Here is a 10715-nt window from a genome sequence, read left to right on the forward strand (position 1 = left end):
AGCCACAGGATCCCAGCCGGGAAGCGCAGGCTCAGGCTGCGCACAGCGAGCGCGACGAGTTCCGGTAGAGGTTTTCAAAGTAAAACGCACGGGTTTCTACGTTCAAGACACTTTATTTTTGTCTCTTTGCATTTATTCTCTCGTTTCTGTTTCTGTCATAATTCGGAGTTGTTTATTGTCTCTGTGCTCGTTTTGTGCTCATTTTAAAGGACACTGCTTTTTCTCCACCTGCAGTCAGTTTTCCTCTTTTTCCAGTTGCAACGTGTCTCTTTCTTTTTGTGTCTTCCATTATAGTCGTCTTTCTTCTCTCAGCGATCATTTTGCATCTCCTTGCAGTCAGTTTGTCTATTTTTGTAGTAATTGTGCATTTCTGTGCTTGATTGGTATGTTGGCTTGATTTTCTTTATTTTTTCATTTTTCAGTTTGTGCTCATCTGTAGCCATTTGTGTGTTTTTCCATTTGTGTGACTGATACTCGAGGACTACAAGTATTTTTTTTTACCGCTTGGTTGTGTGTGGAGCTTTATTTTTGGCCTTGGGGATGTTAGTTTACAAAAATAACATAAAATAAAATGTTGATTTGATCAGTTAACGTACCATAAGTGTTCCAAAAAAATAGTAAGAATATGCACAACTTCTCTTGTCTGGCCAACAGTCTAAACCAAAAGTTACCATTCAAATTTAAATTACAATAAATACAAAAACAAATGCAAAATTCATAAGCATTTCATTTTATGTGTCATTCTGCCTCTTTTCATTTGTGTGTTTTATTTCTTTTTATTCATCTTTCCCATTGAGTAGTTACAGAGCCGTTATGATGAAAATAATACAGTAATGGAAAGTTCCATTTGCGACACACTTTGAATTTAAAATTCACAGCATCGAACTGGCGGGAAATTCGGATCAGAATGTCGTTTTTGAAGATGCTAATTTATGAGTCAGCGCATTTATTCTGAAATCCAAAGCTTCCTCACTCCGCTCTTCCTCCAGCCAAATGACGCGTACTTGACTCAGCCGCTTTCACGAACATAATAATTGCGTTGAGGCTGCGCAAAAATTCCTCAAAAGTTCCTTTTGTATTTTGTCCTGCTACTGGTGAAAGTAACTAAAAGCACGTAGCTCCTGCAAAATAGAGCCACACACTATCAACAGACATGAACACAAATCCCAGGCATATTTCTTTGTTTATTACCTATATTTACATATTCACATCTGCATGGAAATAACTAAGTCATAGATTCTCTGTGACAGCTGTGCACTGTCCAACAATCCAGTCCAGCACTATTGTGTTGAAGCTGGTATTTTCTCCCCATCCAGCAGTAACTGGTGCACAATGCCGCTCTTTTTCTTCCCACTGCTCGTAGCCTTGATGCAGCACTCGTGGTCCCCCACCGCGAAGTGGGTCTCCGTGCCATCGTCCACAAACTCTCCCTGCAGACCAGAAGACACACAGAAACACAAATGTGTTCTTAAGGGCGGCTTCAAGGTCAGAGAGCTCAGTTAAAAGATGCAAAATGAAGCGAGGCAAAACAACGACGCACAAACACAACCAACCAATAACATATCAGCACAGAATAACCACAGAAAGATGAATGAAAAACTGCTCCAAATGGACACAAATAAACAACAAAGACACATGATGATGCAAAGGGAATACGAACGGACCACCCAGAGATGGAAAATGACCAAAAAAGAGACACGTGACCAGAAAAAACAGAAGACAAATGACGTCTTAGCATGTTCTTTCAGTTAAAACAGCAACCTTTGACCTACTGCAGTATCTTGCAGCTTTAACTCAGCATGAATACTTGTATTTTTGTGTAATTTTGTTCTTTTTACTGAAGGAAATTCACACACTGAAGTGCAGCACATGGTCAGACTGAATCTGTCAGATAAGTGCAACAATTCATACTCACTTTTCTGGGGACTAGTGAATATAAATATGTTGCCTGTTGCAATAAATCAGCATGTCACAAATATATAAATGCTTGTCAAAATATTTATCAACGTGTCCAATCTTGAGTACTGACAGGATGTTTTACGTCCTGTCAAACACTCACGGTGAGTTAAAACTCATCTCACACTTAAAGCCTTGCAATAAAACTTGATCTGCACTTGTGATCAATAGAAATATGATAAATATTTGTGTTTTCATACATGATTAATCGTTTTTCGAATGAGATTCTCACCGTTGTGTCCATTTTCTGCCCGTTGCACCAAACATCCATGGTGTCCTTCTCTGTTGGAACAAAGAGGAAAAGCTTTGAATCCAACAGCAGGACATGGCTGAAGCAGAAGCTGAAACTCAAAAGGTAAAAGAACTGCAAACACTAAAGTACTAAAAGAGTACCCCCCCCCCCCCCCCCCCACGTGTAATCCAAAATGTAAAAAGTACTGCAAAAATGTAAGGGAAAAGTAGCAGTACTGCAGTAGGAAAGTGCCAGTACAGATCTAATTCAAAAACCAGATTTCAGACTGTGGAAAATCATCAACACTAATTGTATTTCTTCTATTCACTGCTAGTTAGTGGCAATAAAAGCCTATGAAGTGAACTCTAGAGAAATGGAACTTTTTTAAAACCATCATTTCACGTTTGTGCTGTAAAACTCCAAAATAATTCAAAGCATTCTGTGCAGTGACAGCTGCTTGATCCATAATAATACATCGCTGTTTATTGCTGTCAGACAAATGAAGTGCAACAAAAAGTACAACTTAACTGAGCCCACAGTTCATTGTTGGTATATCAAACGACTTGTCTGAGTTTTATATGATGACTACAGTAACACGTGTTTCCTAATATACCTGCACTGATCTCAGACTGAGCAGATTATACTGCAAACACAGGATCACACTGTACTGCAGTTACATAATCACACACTCTAGATCTGTGTTTGTACTTTACTGGAGTATTTCCATTGTTATTTTACATGTAGCTGACAGCTTCAGTTACTTTGCAGATGCAGAGTCTAAAACATAATCATGTATTATTATGGATTAACCACCTGTGGACCTTACTGCAGATGAACCCTGAGGGGAGGAACTGTGCAGTACCCAGTACGACCCTGAAGTCCTCCCCGTCCACTTTGAGCAGCCAGGTCTTGGTGGTCTTGGCTCGGTTGTCGATGAACTTCTGCAGATTCTTCCCGTCGATCTCCAGAGTGTATTCGTAGGCGAACCCGCCGACGGCCTCGATGTTTATGGTGGCTTTAGTGTTGGCACCTCCGACTGTGAAGGTTTCCTTCCCAACCAGCTTGAACATCCAGTCTTTCCTGATGACTTCCTGTTGAGGAAACCAAATCAGGACAAACATCCTTTCACAACAAGAAGAAAAACACCTGCTGCCACACACATACTCATACTTTCACCTGTGATTGTACTGAGGAGGTACAAATGCTGGTGGATCGGATTATGAAACACTAAATGTAATCAGACTTTAAATGAAGTAAAAGTTGTGCATACGCTTATCACTGTCCCAGGGCTGAGGCCAGAGGGTCGACCAAGGGTGTCACAGGCCCCGGTGCCCCCTGCCAGACTCAGAAGGCGGCATGAATATGAATCAGTAGAACCCTCAGCGTGGGGCCAGTTGATTGTATATATAAATTATTACAAATAATTTATAGTAATTTTTTATTTATCATTTAATTTAATTGAATTTAAAGATTTTGTTTTAATCCCACTATTACCGTTCAGAATGACAAATGTTTTATTTATCATCATGTAATCAGAAATAATTATAACTAGTTGTACAATTACACATTTATAATGAATAATTTACAGTTTACCTTCTAAAATCAGGGTATTAAATTTGATACTTATAAATGAATGTACCTGCCATCAGTATTTTAATCTTGTCAAGCTTTTTACTGTTAGTTAATTTAATCTAGAAGTTTATATTTTTAAACATTAAAAGTTCAATATTTTCCTGTGAAATGTCCAGCGGTTGGTGCAGAAGTAGAATGAAATGCTCAGTGCAAATACTTGATTTTATGAAAATGTATTTCTCAGACTGCAATATACATATTAAATATAACATATATTCAGTGCTACTGTTTCCTTATATTTCTGCTTCTAGCCCCCCAAATGATGTCATCATGTTTTCTTCTTTTAACACTCAGGAAGTTGTAGTTCCTCAGACTCATCGTGGCATCACAAACCATGTACACTCATTAAATCCTTTGTACTTTTCAGCACTAGAAACATCCTGCAGAGCTGACATGTGAACCACATGGAAATAAACTCCCACAGGCTCTCACCTGTCTATTAACGTACACGATACGTTTCCCGGTGGTGGTGCCATGAGCGAACTCAATCCGGTACAGGCCGTCGCTCAGCGCCACCTCCCACATGGCAACCACATCTCCACACAGCATCTCCGACCCACCTCAGGACCCTGACGCCAACTCAGACAGTCAGTGAAAGTATCATGTTTGGGAGCTCAGCGCGAGGCGTGTTGGACTCCACTCTGCTTAGAAGACGTGTCGTCTCAGCAGCAGGTGCCTTACAGTAAGAGGCTTAGAGCTCAGTCCACACTGAATACTGAAAAGTAGGACAGGCTTTGTTTTGTATCCTGGGTTTCATGGAGACAATAATACCCCCCCCCCCCCAAACTAACACTCACACACACAAACACACACACTGGTTCACCAGTACAATCAAATCCAATACTAGTATTTAGCTTTGTTAGTAGTAGCATGTCTTAGTATAGTAGCAGTACTTGTACAGACAAATGTCCAGCATTAATAGTAAACAGTTATAACAGCCTTTTGTATTTACTCAATACATTCGGTGTAGTGCTACTATTATATTTAGATAAATAATAAATAAATTGCAGTCAGCCACAATAACAATAGTATTCTTAGTACCAGTAGTACTAGTACTCGAACAAATAGTTCGAAGTAAAGGCAGTAGTTGCTTCACTTATAACAGCAGCAAGAGTTATATCAATAGCATGTCCAAAAATTATGAGTAAATTATGAGTAGTTCTACTACTAACGCCAGCAATGCTCATTTTAGCAGCAGCAGTAAATAACACTGACCCCTCCACCATCACCCTGCCGTCCTCAAATGCAACGAAATGCGTCTAGTTTCTACTTAAAGTACAGCACCCGAGTAAATGCACTTAGTTACTTTGCACTGCTGCTAATCTGTCCACCTTTACCTGAAGGACTGTGATGTGAGAGTGAGCTGTAAGTAACAGCAGCAGTTCACAGTCAGAGATGAGCACAAACCACAGGCTCCAGCAGAAGCTCAGACAAAGCCGCTATTGTGTTGTCTAACGTGTTTAACTGAGCTGCTGCCAAATCACTAAAAGTCGTGACATCACCACGGCGAAAAGGAAGCTATTAACAGAAATATCTGTCAGTCATAACACACTTTTATTGGATTCATGGCCAACTTCTTGTAGAGCTTGTTTTGCTCAGTGATTCCGTTCTGACTGTCTAAGGATTAAACAAAGAGACGTTTTTTTTTCTATTTAAGTAATAGTATATTTATGTACTTTAATGTATAGATTTTGTTAATTCAATTTTAACATTCGTTCAAAAAGAATGATCTTTGCTCAACTTATGTAAATATTGGAATATTACGGAGCCCGGGAAGGGACAAAAAAAAAACTGATGGAAAATAAAGAGAATTGTAAATATACTTCCGCGTCCGTCGGTCACCGTGGAAAAGACAACAGAGCAGCCTTCATAAAACTTGTCCTCATATACAAAGCCATCAAGTCAGTGCTTGGGACTGAACATAGTTTGGACATCAGTGAGGGACACACGAAGACACTGTCCCCCCACGCGGACATGGTGGACTCTGTTAGTAGCTGACTGCAGGATGAGCTGCCAAATGAGGAGAACATGGATTACTCGCAGTATCATGTATTACTCGCAGTATCATGGATTACTCGCAGTATCATGTATTACTCGCAGTATCATGGAGTACTCGCAGTATCATGGATTACTCTCAGTATTATGCAGTACTCGCAGTAACATGAATTACTCGCAGTATCATGAAGTACTCGCAGTAACATGAATTACTCTCCCATAAAGTTCTGCACGTATAAGCGCTGTCGTTTCCATGGTGACCAACTGACCGGGATTTATAAGAACATCGGTTGCGAAATCTCGGAAAACTTGAGTTTTTCCCACCATCTTTTTCTTTTATTCTCTCTCATGTTCCGATTAACAGAAAATACTCATATTTTCCTGTTTGCACTTTCGGCTTGTCCCGGACGCCGTCGCCACAGCGGAGGGGTTCGGCGCGGTGATTCGGCACGAGGTTCCACGCCGGATGCACTTCTTGCCGCAGCGCTCCCGTTTTTATCCGGACTCGGGACCGGCACAAAGTCCAAAATCCGCTTGCCTGCACAAATCAGACTGGCGAGCCCTTATTTAATGACCACAGGAAACAAATGTTATTAAAACTAGGAGATTTATAATAATATAATATCTGACAAAGCAACTTTCTTCATCTTTTAGTCATTTCTGGCCACGTCCAGACTAAAGAAACTTAAACACACTGTGATGAAAGCGGGGTTTAACAACGTTTCTGTGCGACAGGAAATCAGGAAAGTAAAATAATAAAAATACAAAAAGAGGAAGAGTTGCTGGTCAGATGAGTTATGGAAAATGGATTAATAAGTGATGACAACAGAGCGGAGGTCAGAGTTTAATCTACTAATGACCTCATTACAGGAAGATACAGAAACATCTTAATCATTTTTAGATTTAAGGTATTTTGGATGTAGTTTCCAGGAAAATTATTTTTCATCGAAACAGCTTATTAGTACCTTCATTTCTCAATTATTAAACGTGTAGTTCATTTCTTTATTTGATGGTTTTGTGAATTGGATTCTCTCTTCGGTACTAAGGTCAGACTGCCATCTAGTGGCTACACTGACAAAAACTAGAGAATTTCATTCATTTTTAAAAAGTTATTACATTTTTTCTAGATCGAGGATGTTTTTTTTTTTATTCTTATCGTAAATTTACTAGAAAGAAGTGTGTGATTTAAGATGCTTTTCAGGAAAATATGTGTCTGTAAGAAAAGCTCGGTTCACCAATTACTCTTTTACTTATTTTGTGAATGTTTAATTATAATAAGTTGTAGACACATAAAGGAAGGATTACACAAGTAACTTAGTCAGACCTGTTGAATCATCATAAATCTTTTATTAACATATAGATAAGAAAAGCTGGTTTCAGCCTGAAAAAAAAAAAAAGTCCCTTCAAACCACAGATGTCACAAGTACAACAGATTATGTCATTTGCATAATAATGCAACAGTAAATTCCCTTTTATACCAATTATAAATTATATTTGAAGGTGTACAAACGGAGTGTCTGCAAGTGGAATAATCCTCCAAACATACTGATAGAGAATTAAAAAAATCCGGTCAATACAAAAACAGTTTAGCTTCAATGACACAGAATCACTTGCAGGAAAGTTGGGAAGTCTCACGTTTAAGATGTGGTGCATTTAAAAAGACCAAATACATGCGTCAGGAATAAAACAACAACTATGCGTGAGTCCAGTTTTTATTAGAAAACAACAGGATCTGCTGAAGCTCTTTGGTCTGCAGAAAAAGAATAAGTAACACCGTCGCCATAAATATGTGGACATTGGACAATATATTTAGCGTCATAGATACAAGGTGCAATAAACGAGATCCCAAAGTCGTCTCACGAACGTCGCTTATCGACCATCCTGTCTTTACCAATTATCCTGAGCAGCTGTCACTGGGTGAGAGACTGGGTCTGTCTCAGGCTCCTTTCTACTGATTTACTTCATCATTTTCACACGAGGGAAAGTCTGTGAAACCTTTCCAGGGTCGGAAAATCTTAGTATCACACTCCAACTCTGCTGTGTTTCTGCTCTGAACACCCGGCAAAGGAAACCCCGCGTTTCCCAAAACGCACCTTCACAAAGTCCCCGTTTGCTGTGGAAGCTGACTGACCTACACCAAACCACGATCTCACAATCACTCTTGCGTGTGGATCACTACAGCAGGTCCAGCATCTGGTGGAAAGAGTGAAACCAGAGGAGTGAAGGCTGCTCGGGCAGCATGTTAATGCTATTGCAATCCTACGTTTGACTATCGCGCATGGATGCAAACGTGTCCACATATTTCTGGCCACATTGAGTAGTTTGACTCCACAGAATCTATGCTTAAAGAGGAAGCAGAATCAGGGAAGCACTGAAGTTTCCAGACAACTTCACAACAAATGCTATAAACAATAATGGAAGTGAGATTTGTGGTAATTATGGCAACGTGACGGCAAATCCGGGGGGAAAAAAAAAAATTTGGTTGTAAAAACAAATGCCCAGGAGGGGAATCTGAAATGTCAGGTGTTTCCCCTCCTGTCTGTGTGCAGCACTCAGGCAGTTTGATGGTGTGAGGCCTGTTTGGTTCAGTCTGTCCTGACTGTGTGTTTGGTTCCGACCCGCTGTCCCCTCAGGGTTAAAGTATGCAGCACTTCTTTTTCTTTTTCTTGCCGCTCGGCCCGTTTTTGTCTTTGCTCTCGGACAATTTCTTCTTGCGAACCTCCCGCATGAGGTCGAAGAAGACCTGGGAGACAGGAGAAAGGGAGGTGAAGGACTGGAGCATCCCCGAAGGCGTCACTGCACATTACAGAGCCAACGCAACGCAATGAAAAACCCAAAAGCAGATGCAAACATGTAAGTTCCTGTCAAGCCTGAGAACTGACATGTCTGCACAACCTGAAAATACTTCTGCTTCAGCAGGAACTAGCACGTACCCTCAGGGTTTATGAGTGCACTTTGAGAAAAACTCAAAACTTCTTCTGAGATCAGCCCAAACTGAACACAAAAATTAAATAAAACTTGTTCAATAAAATTTGTGCTACACTCCTTTCTGCAGAATATGGGCCAGCTAACGTGCTCAGACCCAGACAAACATCTGGGCCCAGCTCTTTTGTACATGATCCAGTTTACATCTTATGATGTTTCAATGCTAACACTGCAAAAAAATCAACTGCTGAATTGAATTTTCTGAAAAGCATTTCCAGCTTCTTTTAAATTAAACTGCAGTGTCTGAGCACATTTACCGGCAATACCCAGAGTAACAATGATGAAAACACAGAAAAGCTGTGTAACATAAAACCAAGTGCCAGTAAAAAGCAGCAATGTGCGTAAAATGAGACCTGAGCTGCAGCATCTTGTTACCTTGTCGACGTTGGCTCTCGTCTTGGCTGAGGTCTCTACGTACTGAAACCCCCACTCGCTTGCCTTCGTCATGGCCTCCTCAGTAGAAACTTTCCGTCGATCTTCCAGATCGGACTTGTTCCCCACCAGGAGCAGAGGGATTATCTCCTCCTCCTTCACCCGCAGAATCTGCTCCCTGTCACACACAGTAGCTTTAGCACATCTGGACCTTAGCCAGCTACGGGTGGGATTTGAAATGGTGTAAAACTACAGAGTAAAACGGACCTGAACTCAGATGTGGCTTGGAAGGACTCGTGCTCTGTGATGGAGAAAACCAGCAGGAAGCCCTCTCCACAGCGAAAGTAGTTGTCTCTGATGGCGGCGTAGTCCTCCTGACCTGCCGTGTCCAGGATGTCGATCTGCACGTCCTCGCCGTCTAGGACCACCTTCTTTCTGTAGCTGTCAGCCTTGGTAGGCTCGTAATCCTCTACAAACTGGAACCACAAAGGGGAGGGGGGGATTATGAGACAGGAAAAAGAAACAGCAGGTTTCCTGGGAAATGGGCTCTTTGAATCTTACCTCGTCGTACATGAACTGCAGGGTGAGGGCGGACTTCCCCACCCCGCCGCTGCCCACCATGATCACCTTGTGGAGAGTCAGAGAGGTCTGGCTCTTGTTCTTGCTAGAGGCCATGTTTCTGCTCCTTATCAGTCCAGTGTCCAACAGCTCCACCAGACTAGTGCAGGGCAGCAGGAACCAGGAGAGTCCAGCAGAAACAGCACAAAAAGCAAATCATTTCAACAAACAATGTATAGATTATCATTAATGAACTCAATTCACAAGCTATAATGAGCAGCAGCACAGTTGTTGGCTTTAGAGCTCGCAGCGACAGCGCTTGAACGGTCAAGCTGATAAAGAGCCTGCAGGGCCACACACGTGAGGGCAGGAGTGAAGTCCCACCAACAGAGTCAACTACCAGGGGCCTCAGCTACAACAACAAACGGGAACAGATGAGTAAAATGCTGTGCTGCAGTCAAAGAGGAACTATTATTCATCGTGTCAACACACAGATTCAGCTTCCTCTGTACGTGTGTGTGCGTTAACCAGCTGACAGCTGGAAACCACTTTCTACAACACCCTGAACGGCTACTTCTGCTCTTCCCGGCTCCCGCCTCCAACCTAAAGAACGCCTCTGATTGGCTGAACGCGGCAGTGGAACTGCGCTACGGCGGCTGTTATTGGCCGCGCCGGGTGTCACTCACCAAAACGGATGGCTAGCCCGTGAAACATCGAAAGATAACGCTTTCATTCCCTGAGGGGATTCAGACATTAAAACGCTTCCCAGCGGAGGGAGGAAAAGGTTAATCTGCACCAAAAAACACGGAGAAAGTCAGAGAACTCACCTGCTAACGTGTTTCTCGGTCGCTCGCTGGTAAATTTGCCATACGGCGACACACACTCAACTTTTACAAGTTGACCAGGATACTCTCTGCCCCACCTTGTACTCAGCACAGATCGTCTATGTGCAGGAAGAGGAGTCACTCTGTGGCTGAAAAAGGCT

At 41.7% G+C, this 10715-nt stretch overlaps 2 protein-coding genes across 3 annotated transcripts; both read right to left on the bottom strand.

The window, feature by feature from the left end:
- Positions 1 to 152: 152 nt before the first annotated feature.
- Positions 153 to 6238, bottom strand: faimb (Fas apoptotic inhibitory molecule b). 2 transcript variants are annotated; one of them, XM_067499915.1, is made up of 4 exons: positions 4253 to 6238; positions 3051 to 3279; positions 2189 to 2238; positions 153 to 1430 (listed from the first exon to the last, which is right to left on the bottom strand). In XM_067499915.1, exons 1-4 carry the CDS (start codon positions 4367 to 4369, stop codon positions 1281 to 1283), a joined length of 546 nt encoding a protein of 181 aa, XP_067356016.1. In that variant the 5' UTR covers positions 4370 to 6238; the 3' UTR covers positions 153 to 1280. The 2 variants fall into 2 exon arrangements, with proteins under 2 accessions (XP_067356016.1, XP_067356015.1); XM_067499914.1 differs by having other exon boundaries at positions 3002 to 3279.
- A 909-nt stretch (positions 6239 to 7147) lies between these two features.
- LOC137125032 (ras-related protein ralB-B-like) lies at positions 7148 to 10715 on the bottom strand. Its single transcript, XM_067499916.1, has 5 exons — positions 10558 to 10715; positions 9734 to 9890; positions 9440 to 9648; positions 9176 to 9350; positions 7148 to 8558 (listed from the first exon to the last, which is right to left on the bottom strand). The coding sequence occupies exons 2-5, from the start codon at positions 9845 to 9847 to the stop codon at positions 8451 to 8453; spliced, it is 606 nt and encodes a 201-aa protein (XP_067356017.1). The 5' UTR covers positions 9848 to 9890; positions 10558 to 10715; the 3' UTR covers positions 7148 to 8450.

The sequence above is a fragment of the Channa argus genome, chromosome 4 (genome assembly GCF_033026475.1).
Source record: "Channa argus isolate prfri chromosome 4, Channa argus male v1.0, whole genome shotgun sequence".
Lineage (NCBI taxonomy): Eukaryota > Metazoa > Chordata > Actinopteri > Anabantiformes > Channidae > Channa > Channa argus.